Source organism: Zeus faber (assembly GCF_960531495.2).
Source record: "Zeus faber genome assembly, chromosome: 21".
Lineage (NCBI taxonomy): Eukaryota > Metazoa > Chordata > Actinopteri > Zeiformes > Zeidae > Zeus > Zeus faber.
The window spans coordinates 155,001-181,926 of record NC_137208.1 but is presented as its reverse complement, the minus strand read 5'-3'; the positions used below and the strand labels follow the sequence as shown (position 1 = coordinate 181,926).

The 26,926-nt window shown below is 45.2% G+C and overlaps 1 protein-coding gene across 7 annotated transcripts; it reads right to left on the bottom strand.

The window, feature by feature from the left end:
• Positions 1–5,670: 5,670 nt before the first annotated feature.
• Positions 5,671–19,802, bottom strand: LOC307246478 (uncharacterized protein). Of its 7 annotated transcripts, none has more exons than XM_080022401.1 (7): positions 19,742–19,802; positions 19,081–19,192; positions 14,322–14,523; positions 11,928–12,384; positions 11,509–11,742; positions 8,807–9,033; positions 5,671–8,679 (listed from the first exon to the last, which is right to left on the bottom strand). In XM_080022401.1, exons 3-7 carry the CDS (start codon positions 14,513–14,515, stop codon positions 6,504–6,506), a joined length of 3,288 nt encoding a protein of 1,095 aa, XP_079878527.1. In that variant the 5' UTR covers positions 14,516–14,523; positions 19,081–19,192; positions 19,742–19,802; the 3' UTR covers positions 5,671–6,503. The 7 variants fall into 7 exon arrangements, with proteins under 7 accessions (XP_079878527.1, XP_079878528.1, XP_079878526.1 ...); XM_080022402.1 differs by having other exon boundaries at positions 19,682–19,743; XM_080022400.1 differs by lacking the exon at positions 19,081–19,192.
• Positions 19,803–26,926: the final 7,124 nt, after the last annotated feature.

Below are 26,926 nucleotides of genomic sequence, written 5' to 3'. Positions count from 1 at the left end.
TCACGTTGACATCACATGACGCTACGTCACAAGCAAAACAATGATGCGTTCAAGGCCCGTGGGATCAATGCTGCATTCAAAACCTCTGGGCTATGTAGTGATGTTCCTTTTGAAACAGACACGTCTCGCAAGGATGTTGTTTTGGCATTTAAACATGTGATTACATGTCAATAAATCCCTATGAGTTGAATTGAAATTGAATTATAGTGATACATTAATGAACTCAATTCACTGATTAGTTTAGCTTTTATGTTCGGTTTAGTTACTTTTTACATTAAGCAGACGCTTTTATCCAAAGCCACTTACAATTATTCAAACAGCGACGGACGCAGCCATCAGGAGCAATGAGGGGTTAAGTGTCTTGCTCAAGGACACTACAGCATGCTAGCAGGAGGAGCCTGGGATCTAACCAACAACCTTTAGATGACTAGACCACCAGCTCTACCGCTTGAGCTACCATCCCCACAAATAGTTACTATGTGCATAATCTTCGAGTGCGTGGTAAATGCATTTCACTGCATATACGTATGAAAGTATGTATATGTATGTGACAAATAAACATCTTGAATCTTGAATACACAAAACGTTTTTCACATAAAATAGGGTTAGGGTTAGGGCTAACCCTGTTTCTCTGAATCTGAAGTTTTCCCCCCGGACTGAATACTTTACTTACTAGAACACTAGTTATTTTGTATTCCATAGTTGTTTTTTTGATGTACCCACAAATTTAATGTGTTGGGTTTTTTCCCTTCATCTTATGACCTTTTCATTTCCCAGTTACAACATATCTCCTGTATGTGAAGATAAAGCTGCAAGTCGTATTTTGTATAAAATACCCGTTAAGGCTACCGCTAGTGAGTTTATCCCTCTCTGAAAACCTTAGTCCACGTCCACCCGCCATGGGCCCAACTAACTTGGTTACCATTTTGTCTTCAGCCACTGCATGCAGCATCTGGAAGAATAAGTTAAGACCAGAAGAATGCTGTCATCCAGCAGTGTGTCCAGTATGCAAGCTGGATACATTGTCAGCTTTGACCTCCATGACCGCTGAGAGTCCTGCCTCAGACCGGAACGCGCCGGCCTGGCACTCACTCCTTCAGCGGCGTGTCCAGACTGCAAGTTTCTTCCTTCGGCTGAGAAGCAATGCAGGGTGGATGCCTTTGCAGCGGTAGCTGAGGACACCTTTCTGGTTCCTGACACCTACTCCCTGGACAGCGCCATCAATCTGTTTGACTGGTTGGAGTCGGACGACCCACCCGATTCCCCGTGCGATTCGCTCTCCCTCTCCCTTCAGAGAGACCAGAGCCTGCCAACGGCAATCTGTGGGAGGAGGGACACCCGGTGTCGCTGGGGTACCCATTTCATCAGCGACTTCCCTGCCGGCTATAGGCACTCTTCTCCCGGAGCTTCTGGATATCATCAGTAGGCAAACTGCAAAGACTTGGTAGGCTCCACTTCCCCCGTATGATATGTCAGGGTACTTCGCCTCAGCCCAGGCAGCTCGATGCAACCCTGTCTGGCTCCACTTCCTGAATATCAAAACCTATCAGTCGGAGGCTGCAGCTGAGCTGGGAAGTTGAAGGCTTGGGTTGCCAACTATGCCTCCATCACTAAAGTGGAGGAGTTTACGTAGCAGCGCTTCCCTCCCCTCCCTCCCCTGGATCCATGCCTGGCATTGGTATTCGGCGCAGGTCCAATGTGCTCAGCAGGCATCAGCCAACCCCTCCAGCGGTTGGTGCCTGAGAGTACAAAAGCACCCTAATGTCCTGTACAAGTACAAGGCTTATTAACCCTCACCCTAATCCAAACCCTAAGCCCCACTCATTACACAATGTCGTGCAATGTGTAATTACATATAATGCGCTCCCCAGAGATGTCTGCCCTGCCCTTTTGGTTGGAGCTTCCAATCGGTTGCCCTGGAGGACATTCCGACAAGGGAGAGGGCGTCAGGGGCTTTGGCTTGGCTTGTCTCCATGACAACCACAGCGCCTTAAATAAACTATTCTTTCTCTGAAAGACACATATTTCCACGTCTCCATCTTCCCAAAACACTAATTCCAGCGCTTCTTATTCCAAGGGATTCAGTACCAGTACAACCGTCTGCCATTCGGTTATTCCATGGCTCTGACCCTGACGCACATTTTCCAGATGTGTGCAAATGGCTCTTCAGCCATTACACAGGATGGATATAGGAGTGCTCCATGGAGAAAGCAGCGTGACAGACGAGGACACTGGTGACACATCTGGCGAGTCTGGGCTTCGCCATAAATTGGAAAAAAAGACGTCCCCTCTTGCTCGTTGTCTACCTGGGAGTGGAATTAAACTTGGCTGAAATGTGCTACGAACAGCTGTTGAACATGGCCAGAAGGCTGCTGTGCTGGCTACACACACACTAACTCTCCATCAGGGCAGTGTATTTTCCTGGCGTACTGAACAGAGGGGCCGACATTATGTCGAGGGGAGGGGAGGGCCTGGACAGGGGGATTGGAACCTCCATCCCGAATTGGAAGTTCTTTGCGCTCTCTAGTTCTCACTGAGCCCATGAGATGATCCTCCACTGGGAATGGAGACATTTGCTCCTTTGTGCTTTCCCACCGGTCCATTTGATTCCCTGGTTTCTGGACTGAGTGCAAGAGAAGCGGCTGGTGACTATACTGATAACCCTATGGTGCATGGGCACATCATGCTTTCCATGCTTGCAGCGGCTGTTAGCTCCCTTGGTGTGGGAACTCCCTTGGTGCGGGGACACTTTCTCCAAGTGGAAGGAGCCCTCAGAAATTTTCTGGTGGTAGGCCAGCACCTCTGGCCCTGGCAACTGAACGGGAACACTTAGATAGGCTGGGCCTCTCTCAGGACGTTATGCGTACTATCCAGGGCACAAGAGCTGCGTCCACCAGAGCATCTTATTCTACCAAAGGGGTAACTTTTCAGTGCTGGTGTGTGGGAAAAGACCTGCATCCCATGGCATGTCCCTTGCCTCACATGCTGTTATTCCTCCAATTGTTGATGGATATGATTTCGGCTTCCAGTACAGTTAAGATGTATGAGGCCGCTATTACATCCTGCCACAAGGGTTTCAGTGACGGATCAATGTTAAGTTACCCTCTATTAAAATGCATCCTATAGGGTGTACAAAGACATGGACCGGTGTTAATAATCCTCAGTGGGATATGGTTTTATGAACGCTGGTTAAAGCTCCTTTTGAGCCCTTGAACTAAGTTCTGCTTCCTATTCTGTCAGCCAAAACGGCCCTGATATTGGCTCTGACATCTGCAAAGAAAGTTAGTGATTTATCCGCGCTGTCTGCAGCTCTTTCATGTCTCAGGATCCAATGAGATTGCAGCTCGCCGATTTTGTGCCATAGTCCAGCTTTTTCACCTAAAAGCAATTCTAGCTCCTTCAGATCGAGAGTGATAAATCTGGATGTTTTTTTTCCTCCCCCTCAGAACTGGGAGGAGGAAGCCATGTCTCATTTCCTCCTCCGGTTTGTGCGCTGTCCTGCTACATTGTGCGCACGGGGCCTTGTGCCGTTCCCAATGCCTGTTTATGCACTACAGAGAACGATCAACCCCTGTCTGCACAGCACCTGTCACACAGGTTGTGTGAAGCTATTTCACAGGAATATCTCTCCTTTGAGACGGACCCCCCGGAGAGCGTCAGGGTACACTAACCAGAGGAATTTCATCCTCCACGTCGTTGGAGGATGAAAGATTTATTTCCATTATGAAATAGAAACAGGAAATGATTTCAACATTTTGAAATTGGAAAACAAAATGGAAAAGGTCAACGTGGCACCGCCTGTTGGACAGCTGGTATTTCAGCTGTTTGGAGGGGAGGGGAGAGAAAATGTTACTTACTGTATGAATTGTGAACACCAGGAAAGCGACAGGCCCAGATGGCATATCTGGGCGAGTACTGAAAACTTGTGCTAACCAGCTAGCCCCGGTGCTTACTAGGATATTCAATGCCAGCTATATTTAGCTTTCAATACCATAGTCACCACCAGAATGGCTGTCAAGCTGCGGGAGCTAGGACTCAACACTCTGCTGTGTGCCTGGATCCTGGACTTCCTCACAGCCCGGCCCCAGGTGGTTAGGGTGGGAAGGCCCATGTACAGCTCCCTCACCCTGAACACAGGATACCCCTGGGGTTGCATCCTCAGCTGCCTACTGTACTCCCTGTATACACATGACTGTATAGCCAGGTCTAGCTCCAACACCATCATCAAGTTTGCTGATGACACTGTCGCGGTGAGCCTGATCAACGACGACGACAAGAAGGCCTACAGTGAGGAGGTCGTTGGTGATTAATGGGACTTCTGTCGACAGGGTGAGCAGCCTCAAGTACCTGGAGTCCACATCACAGAGGTTTTAACATGGACTATACATACAGACACTCTGGGGAGAAAGGTGAGACAGCGTCTTTACCACCTCAGGCAGCTGAAGAAATTCAGTGTCTCGGTGAGGATCCTTAAGTCCTTCTTCTCTGGAACAGTGGAGAGCATCCTGACAGGCAACACCACTGCTACCAGGTAGGTTTGGGAACTGTACAACTCAGGACAGGTGGGCCCTGCAGAGGGTGGTGAGTTCAGCCCAACATACCACTAGAACTACCCTCCCCTCCATGCAGGACTTATACACCAGGACGTGTAGTAGCAGAGCCTGCAGGATCATGAAGGATCCTCATCATCCCAACAACGCCTCTGCACACAGTGAGAATAGAGAGACTGTGACAGAGTTGCTTCCCTTAAGCCATACGGACTGAATGCTGAACTCACTAGGGGTCCTCACTGAGACACTCACACAGGCCGCACTACCCTACTGTCCTGTATGTTGCATACTGTACTGCATTCTGTATTGTTACTGTATTGCTGTGCTCTACTGTTGTATACTGTACTGTATATCTCCACACACTCTTCTTCTTCTTCGTCTTCTTCTTCTTATTATTCTTCTTTCGGCTGCTCCCCAGCCTCTCTTTATTCACATCCCACTTTACTGCACATGACTGTACATACACAATAGTCTATTCTTCTTATTTCTAATTTGTATTCCTGTTCAGTATATTATCTTTTTACTATTATTTTATTCTATTTACTAACTGAATTATGTTTTAGGAATCAGTTAGTTTGAGGAATGTAATCCGCATTTTAAAGACTGGTCTGCTGCATGTCAGTTTCAACAACTTTGAACTTTCACATCACTTTGCCAAAGAGGTGAACTTGGTTTTAGACAAAAGTATGATTCAGGCATCAATGGACACGTTTGTGAAATGACTTTTCCAGGCAGGGCAGAGCTGACACACAAACGGAGGTAGCCTCATTAGTTTTGTTGTTGTTATTGTTGCAGCTTTTATTTTTTGACTAGGATCAAAATATTTTATGAATACGTTGGTTTTCAAACTCTGTTACCAGTTCAGCATTGATAGCCTACAGTTTTTTTTCAGACCTGTGAAAAAATGTATAAATGCAGTGAAACCACCAGCAAGCTGTGGCTTAGTCACGTATTTGCACTACTGACTTTACTGTATTTGTAAACAGCACAATACTGTTTTAGGCTATAGCCTAATTATAATTTGAAGAACAGTAAGCTATACTATATTCTGTACTGTATCACAGTGTATTTGAATTACACAGAGTACAGTAATTACATTTGTAAAGTAATTTCAAAAGCATTTGAAACAGCTGTACTTTATTTTGAGTCAATAAAATGTAGTAAAAAGTGAAGCTGTCCATTTCATGACTTTATATTCATAATTCATAATAAATATACACTTGTAAACTGTAAGAGAAATAAAGGAAAAAAAAACAGTTATCGGTTTTAATAATAATCCACTTATAGTGATCAATTTGACCTGGACAGACGTGATCACTACAAGAGGTTTCCACTGTGGTACCACACTAGTATTATAGTCGTACAGTAGTATTATAGTAGTACACTAGTATTATTATAGTAGTATTAAAGAAGTACTACTCTAGTACTGCTATAATACTACTTTTGTACTACAATAGTGTGACTGCAATACCACTGTAGTACTACTATAATAGTACAGTAGTACAACAGTAGTATTATAGTAGTACTGCACTAGTATTATAGTAGTACTGCAGTAGTGTGACTGTAATACTACTGGAGTACTTCTGTAGTACTGCTGTAATTCTACTTTAATACTGCTGTAGTACAACTATAATACTACTGTAATGCTACTATAATACTACTGTAGTACTACAATAGTATTATAGTAGAACTACAGTGGTACTGCTGTAATACTGCTATAATACTACTGTAGTACTACTGTAGTACAACTATATTACTACTGTAATACCACTATAATTCTAGTATTAATAGTAATATAGTAATATAGTTCTACAGCAGCAAATGAAAAACGTTTTTATTCATTTTCTAAACGTTCACTCTCCATTTAATTTCCCTCAGCAGGAAGCAGTAGCAGGAAACTACTGTTGTCCACTTCCTGTTGGCCCTCCCTGCCTTCCTTCTTTCCTTCCTGCCTTACTTGGGGGGCCGGGGTGGTAGCCTCCAACCAGACCCCACCTCCTCCGAGGAAGACTGCACCTCCCAGGGCATGCTAGAATTGATTCTTCTTGAGACGGTGTATTTCCAGGACTCTGTCCACGCCCCTAAGCCCAGATCCAGCAGATGGCGCCTCGGCTCAGCCCTCCTGCAGGAGAGGCGGCCAACCTCCTTCCAGGACCAGGACTGGCTCGTGGTAGGGGGCGGGTCTGACGAGAAACTCCAGGATTCCATCCAATCATAGGGAGGGAAGTACTGGAGGTGGAGGTAGCAGCAGTCGTCTCCAGGCTGATGCTCCACCTCAAGGCGCTGGAAGTCTACCTCAGGGTTCTGGGGTTCCACCCCTGGGTGCTGGGAGTACACCTCAGGGTATTGGGGTTCCCCCTCAGAGTGCTTGGAGTCCCCCACGGGGTACTGGTTTTCTACCTCAGGGTGCTGGGAATCCACCTCAGGGTGCTGGGGTTCCACCTCAGGGTGCTCCACTTCATGGTATTGGTGATCCACCTCAGGGTGCTCCACCTCAGGGTGCTCCACCTCAGGGTGCTCCTCCTCAGGGTGCTGGGGTTCCACCTCAGGGTGCTCCACCCCAGGATGCTGGGGTTCCACCTCAGGGTGCTCCACCCCAGGGTGCTGGGAGTCCACCTCAGGCTGCTGGAGTTCCACCTCAGGGTGCTCCACCTCAGGGTGCTGGGAGTCCACCTCAGGGTGCTCCACTTCAGGGTGCTGGGAGTCCACCTCAGGGTTCTGTAAGTCCACCTCAGGGTGCGGGGGGTCCACCTCAGGGTGCCGGGGGTCCACCTGAGGGTGCCGGGGGTCCACCTGAGGGTGCTGGGAGTCCACCTCTGGGTGACGGGGGTTGACCTCAGGGTGATGGGAGCCCACCTCAGGGTGCTGGGGTTCCACCTCACGGTGCTCCACCATAGGGTGCTGGGGTTCCACCTCAGGGTGCTGGGAGTCCATCTCAGGGTGCTGGGCTTCCACCTCAAGGTGCTCCACCCCAGGGTGCTGGGGTTCCACCTCAGGGTGCTCCACCCCAGGCTGCTGGGAGTCCACCTCAGGCTGCTGGGGTTCCACCTCAGGGTGCTCCACCTCAGGGTGCTGGGAGTCCACCTCAGGGTGCTCCACTTCAGGGTGCTGGGAGTCCACCTCAGGGTGCTCCACTTCAGGGTGCTGGGAGTCCACCTCATGGTACTGGATGTCCACCTTAGGGTGCTGGGAGTCCACCTCAGGGTGCTCCACTTCAGGGTGCTGGGAGTCCACCTCATGGTACTGGAAGTCCACCTTAGGGTGCTGGGGGTCCATCTTAGGGTGCCAGGGTTCCACCTCACGGTGCTGGGAGTCCACCTCATGGTGCTGGGCCTCCACCTCATGGTGCTCCACCTTAGGGTGCTGGGGTTCCACTTCAGGGTGCTGGGAGTACACCTCAGGGTGCTCCACCTCAGCGTGCTGGGATTCCACCTCAGGGTGCTCCACCTCAGCGTGCTGGGATTCCACCTCAAGGTGCTGGGAGTCCAAATCAAGGTGCCCCGTTTCCACCTCAGGGTGCTCCTCCTCAGAGTGCCCGGGTTCCACCTTAGGGTGCTCCACCTCAGGGTGCTGGGGTTCCACCTCACGGTGCTCCACTTCAGGGTGCTGGGAGTCCAACTTAGGGTGCCAAGGGTCGACCTCTGGGTGCCAGGGGTCGACCTCAGGGTGCTGGGAGTCCACCTCAGGGTGCTGGGGGTCTACCTCAGGGTGCTCCACCTCAGGGTTTTGGGGTGCCCTCCAGCTCAGACTCCATCCCCCTGGGTGCTCACCGTGTAATGTGGATGTTTGAGTCTGGCCTCGGGTCCAGAAGACCAGAGTGTCCGGTTCTGCAAGACTCTTCTGTGCCCTGCAAAGCCTCCAGGAGTCTCTCCAGGGCCGATCTTCCTCGTCTCCTATAAAAAGCCTCCAGGCTACCTTCCACAAGGGGAGGAGGCCTGTTGGAGGCTCCTCCTGCTGGGTTGTGCAGGTGCTGGAGGCTCTGGAGGACATCCAGGACTCCTTCCACTCTAGAGCATCAGTTGGAAAGCCTTCAGTGATGCCTGACGCCAGGACAAAGTTCACAGCCAGACGCCACTCCTGCAGCCGGTTGGCATGGCAATGCTGGAAGTCTGGCAACACCTGGCACCACCTGGAAAAGTGAGAGAGAGAGACAATCTAGGGGACCGACTGGTAGACAGACAGGGAGGTAGAGAGGCAGGGAGGTAGGCAGATGTACAGACAGTTGGACAGACAAACAGAGACAGAAAGACAGACACCTGCTCTGCTGCATCCAGGACCAGGCCCAGCTCCACTCGGACCCCACAGGAAGTTTGCTTAGCTGCCAGGACTCGCTCCACCCGGGGATCAAGACGTCACTGATCACCGTCACCAGGGAGGTAGAAGCGTTCGCCAGCTCACTATGGGACGACAAGTCTTTCCAGGACTCTTTCCAGGACTCATTCCAGGACTCATTCCAGGACTCATTCCAGCCCCATGGTTCCACCTTCATGAAGTGGATTGTGTTGAGAGCAATAGATGAGCAGACACTCAATCCAAGACATTGCTTCATGTTACATGTTCATGTTACGCCCAAGAACCCATCATGTAAAGACACAATCACTAACACAGAAACATTATTATCATTTTTATTCCAATTTGTATTATTATTATCGACTATATCGATCTACATTTGGAGCAGGAATTAATGAAAAAACATTCAAAATTTACCGGAAGTTGCAGAACTTTCGCATTGTCGACACGCCAACGTTCTATAGCTTCTGGTCGGGTGGTGGAGCGAGATGGGATGTGTTGAACGGGGCCCCTTGTGATCATCCGTCAATTAGAAATATATGTGCAGGATGTGGCTCTGGGGGGGCATTCACACTGTGGTCTCTAGTGGTTGCAGTATCTGCACTGGGTCTAGACAACCTGACACAACACCTAGCTTTTTGTTTGATAGTTGATTCTTTTTCCCTTTTTGTAAATATAAAGGCATTCTGTTTGCATCAAACCCAATGCGGTGTTCCTCCTGATTTTGCGGCATTCAAGCCAGTTGTAACATACAGATTTTAGAAGCAGATGCTGCGTTTAAGGGAAACTCTGAAAATTGTAACTCATTTTAGCAGTAATTCTGATATAAGGATGAGTGACAGAAAAAAAAATGCTTAGTTCCATGGGAACTCGAAAATTTATAATTGGTGTCCTGATGGTGTGTTTTATGGGAACTTGGAAAACTGTAATAACTATCTAACATGACTAAACTGGACCTGTGAAACATGTGAAACACCTAATCTATGAAGACGGTCTACATCTTGTTTGAACCAGGATGTCACAAGGATCTTGTAGTTTAAGTTTCACCCAAATCCATCCACATACATGATGAGCCAGAGGAGACGAAATCAACTGAAATGTGCGACTGAGTGATGCATTCAAGATCCAGCGAGGGGTCGGAAAAATAGAAGCCTTGCAATGTTAATTACTCACAGTAATACCACAACGTTTTTCGTATTTCATGGAAATGTAATTTACTGAAAATGTAATCCAAGGAAATAAATTAAAAATTATATGAGGTATATTCAACTGTTATTATTAATCAACGTAAATACGTCATAATTGACATATATGAGACCCAACGTCACCGACCATTATTGAGACTCCAGATGTACTTACATAAACAAGGTAAGTTGACAATGAAAATTGTTTAAAATAAAAAATAAAATACTTTCCTTTCATAAACGCCATGTATAGACATTTCCGACACATAAACATAACAAACTTTAATGAAAAACAGAAAGTTTTAAATATTGACAATTTTTTTTATCATAATTCTAATGACAATGGTAATAGTAGTTATGTATCTGCGGATGCATAATGAGGTAATGTAGTAGTAATGTAGTTTTGTATCTGCAGATGCATGAGGCAATGAAGCAGTAATGTCGTTTTGTATCTTCAGATGCCTAATGAGGTAATGTAGCATTAATGTAGTTATATATCTGCAGATACATCATGAGGCAATGTAGCAGTAATGTAGTAATGTATCTGCAGATACATCATGACATAATGTAGCAGTAATGTAATAATGTGTTAGCAGATGCATAATGAGGCAATTGAGCCATAATGTAGTTATGTATTTGCTGTTGTATAATGAGGTAATGTAAAAGTAATCTAGTTATGTATTTGCAGACTGTATAATGAAGTAATGCATAAGTTATGTAGTTATCTCGCCGCATATACATAATATGGTCATGTAACAGTCATGTACTTACCAATCTGCAGATGCATAATGAGGTAATGTTGCAGTAATGTATTTATGTATTTGCAGATGCATAATGAGGTAATGCAGCGGTAATGAAGTTATCTATCTGCAGATGCATAATGAGGCAATGTAGCAGTAATGTAGTTATCTATGTGCAGATGCATAATAAGGTCATGTAGCAGTAATGTAGTAATAATGTAGTTATGTATTTGCAGATGCATAATGTGGTAATTTAACAGTAATGTAGTTATCTATGTGCAGATGCATAATGAGGTAATGTAGCACTAACAGAGTTATGTATTTGCAGATGCATAATGAGGTTATGTAGTAATAATGTAGTTATGTATCTGCAGATTCATAATGAGGTAATGTAGCAGTAATTTAGTTATGTATTTGCAGATGTATAATGAGGTTATGTAGTGGTAATGTAGTTATGTATCTGCATATGCATAAAGAGACAATGTAGCAGTAGTGTATTTCTTTATCTGCAGATGCATAATGAGATAATGCAGAAGTTATGGAGTTATGTATTTGCAGATGTATAATGAGGCAATGTAGCAGTAATGAGGTTATGTATCTGCAGATGCATAATGAGGCAATGAAGCAGTAAAATAGTTCTAACCCTAACTCTATTTCTAGATGTATAATGAGGTAATGGAGCTAGGTATTTGTAGATGCATAATGAGGTAATGGAGCCGAATGCTAAACAGTTTTTCCAGATACCTGGTGCAGTGCTTGGAATCGCTTGCTGCGGCGCTCGTGGCGCGGCCAGTCGCGGTCCCAGTTTTGCTTCCGCTGCCGGAAAACAAAGATCATGGTCTTCCAGGTTCCAGCCCAGGGAGGAAGAGAAAAGTCATCTACTTCTGCCTTGTATCTCCAGAAACGCCTTCCCCTGTCAAGCTCCTCCCACTTACGTCCAGGCTCCTCGTAAGGGTCCATTTGGGCCATCTGCTTCACCTTGGAATTACCAGAAATATCTAAAGCTAGCGGCTTTATCAATACTTTTTCAGTGGAGTAGTGCTAGTTAAGGATACTCACTGTCTATACATGGCACAGTACCAATGAGGGACTAAAGCTAAAACTGTACCCTAGATTTTTAATGTTAGATATGAATTTAATGTATAGTGAATGACTCCTGCTACCTGTTTCCATGACTGGCTCCATGCTGTTGACCGCTGGGTGACCCCCAGATGACCCCCTGATGACCCCTGGATGATTTCCAGATGGCCACCTCTCTTTCTCTCTGTCTTGAGAGGAGTGTGGAGGACTTTTGCCGGTCTCCTCCTGGAGCTTTCTGAGACCAGGGTCTTGGGAGGCTTCCGACTCTTCCATGACTCTCCCCAGCACAACCGGAGAACATCCACCTCCACCCGCCGCCTCTCTCTGTGGGGCTTCTGTGGAGTCTTCCTCCTCGGGGCTGGAGGTGGCAAAGGAGGTGTAGGAATCCTGGGAGGGGCTGGTCTGATTTTGAAACGTATCCCAGACTTGGCAGCATGCTCCCCCCGTTCGGTGCTACTGACGTACTTCCTGAAGTCTGATAGGTTGCACTTCTTCTCAGCACCTGTAGGTGCAAGCCGGCCTTGCCACTGCTGGAAGAGCCTTTAAAAAACACAGAAAATACTACAGGTGAGCTACGATGCTAAGGAGCTAGAGGTTACACTTTTATCCTTTCATCATTTTCTTCCTGCTCATCTGAGTCTGGGTCGCAGATGCAGCAGCCCTAGCTAACCATAAACCAGATGTCCTTTTCCGTTAAACGTCCTCCAAGTCAAGTGAAGTTAATTTAGCCTTTATATGAACACAGCTCACTGCAGTTGTATTAGGACAGAATGGCACTCGTCAGAGCACCCCTCCCATATTGTTTAAGGGAGACACTAATGGGTTTAATTTTAAAAGTGAATCAATCATTTTGCCTAATTAATCAATCAAATATGTTATTGAAGTGCTGGGTCTGTTTACATTGACTACTGGATTCACCACTTTAGGAACACAAACCGACTTCTTTCCAATAAATGGATTTATTTTTTCATGCTAATCTACTTTTATAAATGGAATAATAGTAAACATGTGAAAATGAAAATAAAATAATTAATGAAGAAAATAGACAAATGATGTAAATGGCGCAAATGGCAAAAATGGCAAATGATAAAAATGGCGACACACTTGAACTCAGAAACATTAATGAGGTAGGAAGTTATGTGACCAATTAAAATAATAAAGCGAGAAAAGCATAAGGCGTAGTTGAAAGGGGAAATAAATTTAATTCGACACAACAACCCGTCATCATTATTGAGCAGATTCAGAAGTCCTTCACCTTACAGATCGGCGAGTTGTGGTGAGGAGTTTTGTGGCTCTCCAGAGCTGTTGGCCAGTCTGTGGGTAGTAGTGGCCAGTCGCTGAAGCTTGCCCCTTCTGCCGGTGATCTCCAGCTGCGGCGCATGGGTGTCCGCGGTCAAGGGTTTGGACAGTAAAGTCCCAATTGGCATTTCCATTGTTTAGGAACGTAAACAAGTGCTTCAGATCCTGTGATCTCAGCGGGGTTTGTTAACCCCTTCTGTGAATCTCTGAAGTCCAAGGAAGGCAGTCCTGTAGTTTGTCTACAGTTCATACTGCCAAAGTAGCTCCCACAGAACCCCTGGGGAACATGGCAAGAAGCTTTGTCCAAATCCACAAAACACATGAAGACTGATCTGCTCTATTACCATGACCACTCAAGGATCTGTGTAAGTGTACGAAAGACAGAATCCTCATTGTTGCTCCTGGATCTAAGGTTTCACTATCAGCCAGATCCTCCTTTCCATTTCCCTCCAAAGGTTTTCCCTGGGAGGAGGAGCAGTGTGACCACTTACCCTCTATGCCTTTTTAAAAACAGGGACCACCACTCTGCCACTGCCTCTGGTACTGGTCCCAACATCAATGTCAGCCATTACAGCCCCACAACATCCAGGGCCTTGAGAAATTCTCTTAGTGCTTTTCTACTGTGTGGTTTTCCGGATTATTTCACTGACTGATCCCCATAACACTCCCTGCCTCTTCCACCTTGGGGGGTATCAGTCAGGTTTAGGACTTCAGTTCATCAGTTATGACCTGATATCCTATCCCCACATGAAACCACAAACAGTATCCAAGGTGCAGCCCTGCAGTAGTCCAAACCCAGGGAGGACACCAACACAACTCTTGGTTTGGATTTGTTATTGGTGTGTTAGAAGAAGAATCTTTAATCATCACACAGCATGGCACTACAACACATGCATACACATGCTTCAGATGGTGGGTGTCCTTACTGATGTAACATGGAGGAAACCCATGTGAGCACGGGGAGAACATGCAAGCTTCACACAGAAAGGCATCTAATTGAACACAACCCGCCAGAGCATGGTGCCAACAGTACCCCAGGACCCTCTTGCTGTGAGGCAGCATTGCAATGCACTGTGCCACCATCCCTCATTTCATTCATTATTCACTCGTTATTGATTTGCTAGGGACAGGAAGCAAGGCAGAAGGCACTTCAATACATTGTGTGTCTGAAAACCTACCCATTTATGGCACTTCTCTCCTTCCTATCCACCTCAAGCTTGTTCCTGTCACTGCTGTTCTGAGCTCTCTGCTCCCATTGGTTCCTGATGCTCTCAGCTGTCTGCTCCCTTTGATTGGTGATATTCTGAGCTCTGTGCTCCCATAGGTCCCTGAGTTCGTGGTTCAACCACTCATGCTGCTTCGCTGGTAACATTGCGGCACCTAGGAAACAATCGTACAAATCAACAGTTACCCTTTTGAAAAAGTCACATGATTTTACATGTGGAAAACCACACTAACCACATCTGAAATTCATGAAGAAAAATGTTTTTTGCATTAAATTGTTTGTGATAACATAAGCTCACATGTGAAACCCATGAATGACACTAACTGGTGCAGTGTAAGCCAACCCTAACTAAACATAACATTGGTTTGTTTTCCAGTACAGCATTAATTTTAGCCAACAGTTCATCAGTTCATCAGTACAGACAATGATGTGTGGACCATGAATTTAGATTTTAATGCTAACATCACCATCTTTGTGAAAGCAGCGGAGTCTAGGACCAGCAGACCAAGGATGAAAGGTTTTAAACAGAGGTAAATAAAAACAAAGCCTGAATGGCACCAAACTAAATGTTCTCTAAGCAGGACTGTTTTACACTTGCCGCAATGTGAGGACATGAGGCAGCGTAACCCAAGAATTGAAATGTAAGCGAGATCAACGTTCTGCTGTTTTATCTCTGACATGTTTGACAACATTGATCAAGTCAGATCTACTAATTACTTTTTGACGCAGAGACAATAGTCTCTGCAAACAGCTCAATTGAGGTTTGGTGATTTTATTGTAAATTAACAGGGTCGTTGTGAAGTTAATTTACAAATAAAAGTTTTCATTGGTATTTATGTGCAGTTTCTTTTTAGAGAATCCTTCAATTAGGGAGAATAATTAAACATTGTGACTCCGTTCACCAGCTCAGTTCGTCCCCTGAGCAGGACATGGGTTCTTATCCCCTCTCCGGTCTCTGCACAGAACGGGCCAAAGGACGAGCTGCGTTTGTCGGTTTAACCCCCACGAACAGCACATCCTCTTCTGCATAAACAAGCTCCAAGGCCCTACGTGCAACCATGTTTGCTGTTTGGCATTTTTCGTTTACTACTTCCGGCTTCACACAGTACTTTCTCTCCCCTGCCACACGTTGATTCTGAGAATACTGCAACGGAGCAGGACATGACCTGTCAGAGTGACCTTCTGTAAGCAGGAGACATGCATTGTGGGTGAGTGCAGCGGGTGCGACGATGTCATTATGGTTACTTGTGCTCGGTTTATGTTGAAGTGGAGGGATGGCGGTGGGGAAAATAAGTAACCATGATATATGATGATTAAAGGGTAAACCATTTATTTTACTGCATATATGTATGAACGTATGTATATGTATGTGACAAATAAACCTCTTGAAGCTTGAATCTTATTACATTCACCTATGACAGGAAATACTGGTGTCACAAACCCAATTGAAACAGAAGACAGAAACATAAAATAGCCTATCAGAGTGGCCAGAAATGGCACAAGATCAGTCAACAATGGTGTATAGAAAAGGTGGTAGAAAGAAAAGAACATCACCAACTTAAAAACAATTGCGTATGGAAAGATGCTGACTAAGGGTTGCGTAGAAGCAGGGCGAAGCAGCATTTTAGGCTCCACCCTTGGAGTTGACAGCAAGCATAAAGGGACGTATTTCAACTCAGCTCAGTTTATTGTACTTTGTTGTATTACTACAATAAATATTTTATCCTTTTGAACTCTGAAGAATTGAGTGTGTTTATTTTGAACTACGAAGTTTGTGATGAGACCCCAACGACATCTGGCCCATTGGAGGGGTTATCTCCCACAGCAGCTCGCCGGGAAGTTTGGCTGAAGCAGAATGTAGAGTTGCACTCAGTAGGTTTGGGGGGACAAGAAGAAGCAGTGAAGGTGGATCCGAACCACCAGAGGGGTGGTTCGGATCCACCTTCGCTGCTTCTTCTTGAGTCCACTTGTTTTCACAATCGGACCTTGCTTTATTTTCCGAAAGATGACAGGTGCATTTATTTAATATGATACTACTGCAGCTGCCCCCTGCAGGTGAAAACTATCGCTCCCAGCAGGGACTTTCTTCTTGACTGGCTTAAATTAACTTTCAACCGAATTATTACATAATATAAATAAATGCCTAAAATGATGGTTGACCCAGTTTTTTTTTTGCAATAAGTAAATGTAAAGTTTATTGAAATCAAGTTTGTTTTTAAAAAGTTTCATTTGAATAAGTAAACAAACAAACATGTAAAATAAAGTTGAATGTGCAAAGACGTTTTCCAAGTTTGACCTAAACGCACCGTTTTACTTCACTTTCCATGCTTTAATTTTGGATTTATTGCTCAGGTTGGATGTTTTTCTTTGCCTCTTCACAATATTCTTTAAATGTGGTCGATATCAGATACCGGTGTGAACGGGTCCTGGTCCTGAACTAACCTGCATGCGCACAAGTTACAAAGACGTGACGCAGCGCACTGTCGTATGGAAGTAAACATGGCAGGTACATGGGGCCGTGTCCCTCAAGCTGATGAAACCATTCGATCCAGACAGGGCAATAATATTCAATAATCAATGTGCACAAATTGCATCCTGATCACTCTATCATAGGACACACACACACACACACACACACACACACACACACACACACACACACACACACACACACACACACACACACACACACACACACACACACACACACACACACACACACACACACACACACTATTTATAGATCTGGTGCTATTCATAAAACGTGACGATTGTCGATGCTCCCTCGCCGGTTTTGGTCTATTTATCTATTTCTCTCTTCATCTACTTCTCAATTTATGTATTTATCTATCTATTATTTATTTTCCACCCCGTGCTGTATACCCCACTTAAGGGTGGCAGCAGCTGCAGTATGGGTACGGATGGCATGGTGGGGGTGGCGGCGGTGTGCCTTGCTCTGCATGCCGGTCTCGAAGTCGGGGGATGAATTCCGAGTTTATTCTCGAAACACAGGAGTATTTTAATTTTCTTTGCTTCCCTGGTCAGTGGACATTGTGTGCTCTGCTGTCCGGTCCACGATAATAAAAAGGTTTGGAACCCATGCTCTAGAGTGACGATAAATGTCGCATGATTTCTGATTCGACTGTTGGGATTGAGGTCGCGCTGCAAAACATCAGAGCTGCATCGCATTTAGGACACATATGAAAGTTTCCCAAATCCGAGTTGAAAACATCAGATTACATGTGATTTTTGCTGTTCACACTGCCATGAAAAAATCTGATCTGAGTCACATGAGCAAACTAATTTGAGAAACTTTGGCTGCAGTATGAACATAGCCTTTGATGTCAGTGTGTGTGTGTGTGTGTGTTGTTGGGCAGGGAGGGATGTGATGGAGACTACAGCTTTGGGAAAGAAGCTTTTCCTCAGTCTGTTGGTGCACCCTAACCTAAATTAAATGATGGAGTTGGAGGTGTGGATGGGGGTACAGTTGTGGGTGAAGAGAGCTAGGTTGAGAGTGGAGAAGGTGTGGTTACCAATTCTGACTTTGTGGGCTTGGCAGTGGTCAGTCCATGAAGAAGTCCCTGACCCAGGAAGAAGAATCTTAATTATCACGCAACACACCACTTTTCAACACATGCACATGCTTTGGATGGTGGCTGGTGAAATGAGGCCTCTGCATTTAGCCATCCTGGCTTGTCCTTCCTCCAGGGAGGCAGCCAGGAGCAGTGGGCAGCATTCATCGACACACCCAGGGACGAGTGTCCATCGCTGGTCAGATGATGATGTGTGCATGTTTTTGGTGGGGGTCCTTACTGACGTTAGGTGGAGGAAACCCCATGTGAGCACAGGGAGAACATGCAAACTCCACACAGAAAGGCTCCTATTTGGGAGATAACCCGCCCGGAGCACGGTGCCAACAGCGCCCCAGGCGGGAATCAAACCCAGGACCTTCTTGTTTGTTTTCTTGCTTGCTTGCTTGCTTGCTTGCTTGCTTGTGAGGCAGCAGTACGATGCACTGCACCACCGTGCCACAGGAGCACAGCAAAGAACCACGGTCCAGGTGTTCCAGCTTGCTGACTGGGTTGTGGGACATGACGGTGTTAAATGCTGAGCTACGTCCAGGAATAGCATCCTCACATAACTGTTTGGTTCCTCTTGTCAGAGTGTTGTGGAGAGCTGTTGTGACGGGTCCTCTGCGGAGCACTTTGCCCAGGAGGCAAACACGTGCTTATCCAGATAAGGTGGGAAGATGTTTCTGATGTGTGAAAGCATGGGTGTCCTCCAAGCACTTCATGGCTATGGGTGTTAGTGCCACTGGGCCATAGGTATTCAGACACTTCATGGTCTAGTCTCAGTGCAAAGGAACAGGAGAACGATAGCAACTTGTTTATTGTAAAAAGGCCAGTAAATACATTTTGATAAGGAATATTTTGTATTTCTGTTCTCAGTAATCAAATCATACTATTGTTATGTCTCAATGCACTATTTAAATTGAAAAATATTTATTTAGCGTGTGGTGATTGTGACTCATATGTTCTGTCGTATGTACTTTTCATTTAAATCCGTCATTAGAAAAGTATCCAAAAAAGAGCTGGGGTAACAAACATTTTCAGACCTAAAATCAAGGTCCTGAGCCAAAAAAACCCTGCTATATATGTACATACACACACACACACAGTATATATATATACACAGTATATATATATTCATACCCTATGTCAAGAGTAAAATCTTGCGTCACAAGAACAGTTTCTTCCTCATAGCAGTGGGTTCACAGATAGGCCATTCCCCTATCACACCCCCATCATGCCTGGGCCACGCCCCCTACCAACAGACACAAATAATATATTGCAGTAATTTCACAGGTTATTACATTTAATAGGTTAGAATTTAGACATTGTAATAATTTATTAATATTACTGCAATATAAACTCACCACTGACATCAAAATTGATACCTTATTAGTAAGTAACCATAGTTATCCATGGCTGTATTATTGTATACATATTTATTCCTACATGTTTACATTGTTATTTATACATGTACAAATTTGTATTCTTCCTCAATAGAATGTAAAATTTTATTATAATTATTATTATTATGATTCATTAAAATAGCAGACTGTTTGGTCTTGTGTATTGTTTAACAGATCTGAGACAAAAAAAGAAAGATGTAACAATTTAGTAGACACAAAAACGATCCTCCCTTGTTAACTCTACCCGACTTTAACTAACCCTAATCCAGACCTGACCCCACTCATCTACTTTGAAATGTTGTGGAGTAAAGTTTCCTTAAAAAAGTAAGTCAACTTACCTTGAAAAATGTACTTAAGTATTTGTACTTTTTACTTTCCAGCGCCACTGTGTTCCTTACCTTCTCTGATCATCTCTTCCACTGGTCTCTCCATTCCACTCCTCTACGGTGTCACCATTCCACTCCTCTACTGGTCTCTCCATTCCAGCGTCTTCCATCTATTTTTGACTGAAACTGGATCCACGAGTCACCAGCTAAATTTAGTGTGACTGAGTAGAGATACAGTGTGTAGAAATTCACTGCGTAGAAATACTCAGTCCTTACTCACAGCAGTATCATATTTATTATGAATAATAATAATAATAATAATAATAATAATAATAAATAATAAATATTGCTGCAGGCAGCAATAGGGTTAGGTATATGGGAAAAGTAAATGAACGTACCCAGAGCAAAGATCGGCAGGACCCCCCAGCCCACTCTGCTGTGGAGACCACCCGATCCCCCGGAATGTTGGCTTTGGCACAGGTTAAGCTAGCTCCGTTAATCTCCAAGAGATGATGAAAAATAAGTGAGAGTGTGCATGTGCTCTCGGCAACACCTCAGATGAAAAACATCCGAAATAATTATAGATAAAACAAGTTTAAAGAAGAAGAGAGGAGTTAAAAGATCCTAAAATAAATTAAAAATCTTAGGATAATAGGAATATTCAAGATTCAAGATTCAAGATTCAAGATTCAAGATTTTTTATTTGTCACATACATATACATACTTTCATACATATATGCAGTGAAATGTAATGCAACGCACCCGGTGATAGCACACAATATGTCCTAGGAAAAAAAGAAATAAAAGTAAAGAATTCCTTTCTCTAATGTATTCTAGAACGTAATACAGTAAGTTGAATACTTATAGAATAAGATAAAAATATATAGAATAAAATACAATAAAAATAAAATGAAATAAAATGGAAAAGATAGAGGGAATATGCCTATGTATGTACAGATATGTGCATTTAAAGTGGCATGTGAATTAAAGTGGCATGTGAATGTGAATAGTGTGAGGTAGTGTTTGGGATAATACAGCACAGTATACAACAGTACGGCGCAGCGATACGGCATCACGAACAACCCTGAACGGTGACACAGTATGCAGTACAGTATGCTACATACAGTACAGTAGGTAGTGGAGCCTAGTGTATGGCTCGGTTAGGACCCCTGGTGAGGTCAGCATTGACAGTTCTAATGGCTTGCGGGAAAAAACTCCATCTCAGTCTCTCTGTTCTCGCTGTGTGACTGCGGAGGCGCTTGCCTGACCGCAGCAGCTGAAACAGTCCGTTGTTGGGGTGATGAGGATCCTTCATGATCCTGCGGGCTCTGCGACTACACCTCCTGGTGTATAGCTCCTGCAAGGGGGGGAGGGTAGTTCCAGTGGTACGTTCAGCTGAACGCACGCTCTGCAGGGCCCGCCTGTCCTGAGCAGTACAGCTCCCAAACCAGGCAGTGATGTTGCCTGTCAGGATGCTCTCCACTGCTCCAGAGTAGAAGGACTTGAGGATCCTCACCGAGAACCGGAATTTCCTCAGCTGCCTGAGGTGGTAAAGACGCTGCCTCGCCTTTCTCACCAGAGTGTCCGTGTGTACAGTCCATGTTAAGTCCTCTGTGATGTGGACTCCCAGATATCTGAAGCTGCTCACCCTATCGACAGAGTCCCATTAATCCACAAGGGCGCGTGCGTCCTCGATTGTGATCCACGCCTAAAGTCCACAATCAGCTCCTTGGTTTTGCTGACGTTCAGGTGTAGGCTGTTGTCCTGGCACCAGAGTGACAGGTCAGCCACCTCGCGGTAGGCCTTCTCATCTCAGTCGGTGATCAGGCCCACGACCACGGTGTCGTCAGCAAACTTGATGATGGTGTTGGAGCTGGACCTGGCCACACAGTCATGTGTGTACAGGGAGTACAGTAGGGGGCTGAGGACGCAGCCCTGGGGGGATCCTGTATTCAGGGTGAGGGAGCTTGACATGTACTTCCCCACCTTGACCACCTGGGGGCGGCCTGTTAGGAAGTCCAGGATCCAGGTGCACAGCGGACCATTCAATCCGAGCTCCATCAGCTTGACAGCCAGTCTGGTGGGGACTATGGTGTTGAAAGCTGAACTATAATCGATGAACAGCATTCTCACATAGGCCCCCTTCTGGCCATCCAGGTGCGTGAGCGTGGTGTGCAGTACCTGGGAGACCGCGTCATCCGTGGATCTGTTCTGCCGGTACGCGAACTGCAACGGGTCCAAGGTGCGGGGAAGGGAGGCGCAGATGTAATCCTTAATCAGCCTCTCGAAACACTTCATGACCACCGAGGTGAGGGCCACCGGACGGTAGTCATTCAGGCAGGTTTGAGAGGCGATCTTCGACACAGGAACGCTGGTGGATCTCTTGAAGCAGGACGAGACCACTGATTCAGCCAGGGAGATGTTGAATATTGTAGTGAACACCGGAGCTAGCTGGTTAGCACAGGTCTTCAGTACTCGCCCAGATATGCCATCTGGGCCCGCAGCTTTCCTGGTGTTCACCCGCATCAAAGCCCTCCTGACCTCGTGCACGGACACTGAGAGTGCGCGCTCATCCCCAGCGGTGTAACTGCAATTAGCCGGCGAGCTAGCGGTGTTTCTGCCAGACTCGAACCGCGCATAAAAGGAGTTCAGTTGGTTGGCCAGGGAGGCGTCCACACTCGTGGCTGGGGAGGAGCTGCTCTTGTAGTTTGTTATTGTTCGCAGCCCCTCCCACAAGCGTCTTGTGCCCCCCCGCTCCATCTGTAGCTCCACGGTCTCTCTGTACGTCAGTTTGGCGTCCCTCACCGCCCTCCGCAGATTGTACGACGCCGCTTTGTAATTGTCCAAGTTACCAGATACAAGACCGTCGTTGTAAGCGACCGTACGAGCATTCAGAGCGCAGCGGATGGATTTATCAACCCATGGTTTCTGGTTTGGAAATATCCGAACTTTCACCGTGGGAACGATTTCATCCGCGAGCGTAGCCACAAAACCTAGGGTTAGGGTTAGGGTTAGGGTTAGGGTTAGGGTTAGGGGTTAGGGGTTAGGGGTTAGGGGTTAGGGGTTAGGGTTAGGGTTAGGGTTAGGGTGGTTGAGTACTGTATTGATGATCCCGTCTACCCAGTTTGGGTAGCCTGGTATGTATTGGTGAGTACTTTTCCTATGTTCCCCCCTGGCCAGCAAGGGCAGTTTGGTATAGGGGACCAAAGGTAATGCACGGGCCGTCGCACGTTATCAAGATTCTCCAATCCCGTATTATGTTAGGTAGAGAGTTAGGTTCCTGTTCAGGTTGTTGCGGATGGTTAAGAACGTTTTGTTTGTTTTTTTGTTCTGGGTTTAACCGTGGCAAAATACACCTTGTTGGTTTTTGTTTCAAGTTGTTATGGATGGTTAAGAACACCCTATTTGTTTTTTTTGGGTGTTCATTTGTTATGGGTTTAAGCGTGGTTAAATCAACCTTATTTGTTTTTGTTCCAAGTTGTTACGAATGGTTAAGATCACCTTGTTGGATTTGTTGAGTACTGTATTGATGATTCCGTTTACCCAGTTGGGTATCCTGGCATGTATTGGTGAGTACTATTCCTATGTTCCCCCCTGGCCAGCATGGGCAGTTTGGTATAGGGGACCAAAGGTAATGCACGGTCTTGGTAAGATAATACATATAATGGGTTATAAGGAGAATCTGCTTTCCGAGGCACAGGCTAGGTTAGGTTGGTTGAGTACTGTATTGATGATCCCGTCTACCCAGTTTGGGTAGCCTGGTATGTATTGGTGAGTACTTTTCCTATGTTCCCCCCTGGCCAGCAAGGGCAGTTTGGTATAGCCAGCAAGGGCAGTTTGGTATAGGGGACCAAAGGTAATGCACGGGCCGTCGCACGTTATCAAGATTCTCCAATCCCGTATTATGTTAGGTAGAGAGTTAGGTTCCTGTTCAGGTTGTTGCGGATGGTTAAGAACGTTTTGTTTGTTTTTTTGTTCTGGGTTTAACCGTGGCAAAATACACCTTGTTGGTTTTTGTTTCAAGTTGTTATGGATGGTTAAGAACACCCTATTTGTTTTTTTTGGGTGTTCATTTGTTATGGGTTTAAGCGTGGTTAAATAAACCTTATTTGTTTTTGTTCCAAGTTGTTACGAATGGTTAAGATCACCTTGTTTGATTTGTTGAGTACTGTATTGATGATTCCGTTTACCCAGTTGGGTATCCTGGCATGTATTGGTGAGTACTATTCCTATGTTCCCCCCTGGCCAGCATGGGCAGTTTGGTATAGGGGACCAAAGGTAATGCACGGTCTTGGTAAGATAATACATATAATGGGTTATAAGGAGAATCTGCTTTCCGAGGCACAGGCTAGGTTAGGTTGGTTGATTGAGTACTGTATTGATGATCCTGTCTACCCAGTTTGGGTAGCCTGGTATGTATTGGTGAGTACTTTTCCTATGTTCCCCCCTGGCCAGCAAGGGCAGTTTGGTATAGGGGACCAAAGGTAATGCACGGGCCGTCGCACGTTATCAAGATTCTCCAATCCCGTATTATGTTAGGTAGAGAGTTAGGTTCCTGTTCAAGTTGTTGCGGATGGTTAAGAACGTTTTGTTTGTTTTTTGTTCTGGGTTTAAACGTGGTTAAATACACCTTGTTTGTTTTTGTTTCCAGTTGTTTATGGATGGTTAAGAACACCCTATTTGTTTTCTTTGGGTGTTCATTTGTTATGGGTTTAAGCGTGGTTAAATAAACCTTGTTTGTTTTTGTTTCAAGTTGTTACGAATGGTTAAGATCACCTTGTCTGTTTTTTTGGTTACGGGTCTAAGCGTGGTTAGGTACACCTTATTTGTTTCTGTTTCAAGTTTTTACGGATTGGTTCAGAACACCTTGTTTGTTCCTTATTACGGGTTTAAGCGTGGTTAAGTACATCTTGTTAGTTTCTTGTTTAAAGTTGTTACCGATGGTAAGAAAACCTTGTTTGTTTTTCTATTTCGAGTTTAAGCGTGGTTAGGTACACCTTATTGTTTTTTTGTTTCCAGTTGTTACGAATGGTTAAGCGCATCCTGTTTATTCTTTCTCCGAATTACCATATGATTACTATTAGGAATTTAGGACACATTCATCAGTAGTGTACCTCAGGATCATTGAGTGTTTCAGCCTTTTAAACAAACTATACACCCTCTCCTAGAGGCAGGCCACCTGGGTTTGATCAAGACCCTGGTGTGTGTCCCTCGGTCAATTGTTTTTTTTCAAAAAAGGTTATTACTCGGATTTTGGGTACGAGCTCTATACGTTGGTAGGATATTTCTTGAATCTTTTCTGTTGTTGTTTTTTATTTATTTATTATTTTTTTAAAAAAATAAATTTTTCTTAAAATTTTTTATTTTTTAATTAATTTTTTTGAGAAAATTTATTTGTCCTTGGGCAATTATTCGGCTTTTCTACGTTTTTGGGTACGTTCTTTATTTGTCGATGGATATTTCTATCCTAGGTCCTTGTTGAGTTTGGGTAAGTTTCCGTTTTTCCTCAAGCGCCTCTGGTATAATTGGTTGGACTTTGTTGAGTCTGCATCGGCCGCCTTAAAATCTAATCCAGGATTATTTTTGCTGTCGTTTAGATGAGATTAGTCGAGTAGGCATTATTGAAACGCTGTTGTTATCCCTTTATTCTGGTTGGTCAAGTTTTGGTTATTTACTTGGGTAAGGTGTAACTTGTTTGATAATTGGTTACTTTGATTATGGTGGCTAAAAAAATCTAAGAAACAGGTGGTTCCGGGAGTAAAGATAAATTAGATTTAGTAGACAAAGCGGTTTCTATTATCATCTAAGCGTTTACCAATATGTCGAGTCGGGGACGGTAGTTGGTTATAATTGGTCTAAGGTACGGTAGGTCCACGGCCTGGTCCATAAGTTTGAACCAGGGGATGAGGGCAAAAACTGATTTTTGTGAGAATTTAAGGGTGTCCAATTAGTTTTTTTTGGCAAGTAACATTAACCGTGTGTGGTGTAATGTGCTGTTGCATGGGTGGGGCTAATCCCCATAGAAGACTGGGCAACGTTCAAGGTCCTGATGCCCTGGACCACCACACCCTGCGTGCTGTCCAAGTGGACGCAAGGGGGGCCGCATACTTACCCCCTAGCCGAACAGACTGTTTGTTAACACCGCAAGGTTACCCCAGTCTGTCCAGACTAAGGCCTGGAGATCATGAGGACAAAAATGGCTAAAATGGTTATGGACATATCACGAGGGCTCAGCAGCAACCAGGCAGCCGAGGGCTGCTCTGGGGTACCGTACCGGGAGTCCAGTGTAAGACCCTAGTCGGGGGCAAGGGTCGACAATGCGAACACTGTCTTCCCCGTCCCCCCGAATCAGAGAGCAAACACAAGGAGGGACGTACTTAAATATCGTCCAGGACCAGGGTCAACAAAGCCGGAGCGTCGTATTCCCATTCAAGTCTCCGGAACGAGTATCAAGACGAGTCCAACCGAGATCCTCATCAGGGACCAGGGTCAACAATGCATCCGCACTGCTTTCCTGGTTGCCCCGAGTCGAGAACCCAGTTCTCCCAGTCCGAAACCTCCGTTGGGGACCAGGGTCAACCGAGCCGAAGCCCTGTTTTCCTGGTAGCCCCCGGGCTGGAGGATTCCGACCGGTACCTGGTGGCCACTAATGCCCCTCCAGGGATACTCCATCTATGGCAGTGACAAGAGCAACTGGATCAGCGGGGAGGAGAATGGGCCGGAACCACGCATCTCCCCCCAAGCTTCTACTGACCCAGGGACCCAGCCACTACCAACTGTAAAAACAGTATTCTACTTTTGAAGAAACAATTCCTGTGTCCCGTACACCGCACAACCCCAGGAATTGTTCAGTAATCTATGTTTTTTAGTTTTATACCTAAAAACATTGAATAGCGCTTACCTGAGCAAGGTCTTCATTATTTTGGCAATGAAATTTCGTCCAGGGTCTATTCGGGTTGTGCCTTTTACCCTCATGGTATTGTTATTAAAAAAAATTTTAAGCTGTTGTTGGGGTCCTATGTCTCGTGTTATTGATTTTTTTATTTAAATAGTGGTCTATAAATATACCTTGTGCTTAAAAAATGGGTAAAGAGATTAAAATTAAAATACCCATGGTTCATAGTGGTCGGAACGGCCGCTATTTCCTGAAGTGGAGTCTACATCGTGTTATACATCCCTTGATTGGTTCACTATAATTGTCCCACAATGCCTATTTTCCAGAAGCTGATCGTATTTATGTTAAAATAATAAAATAAT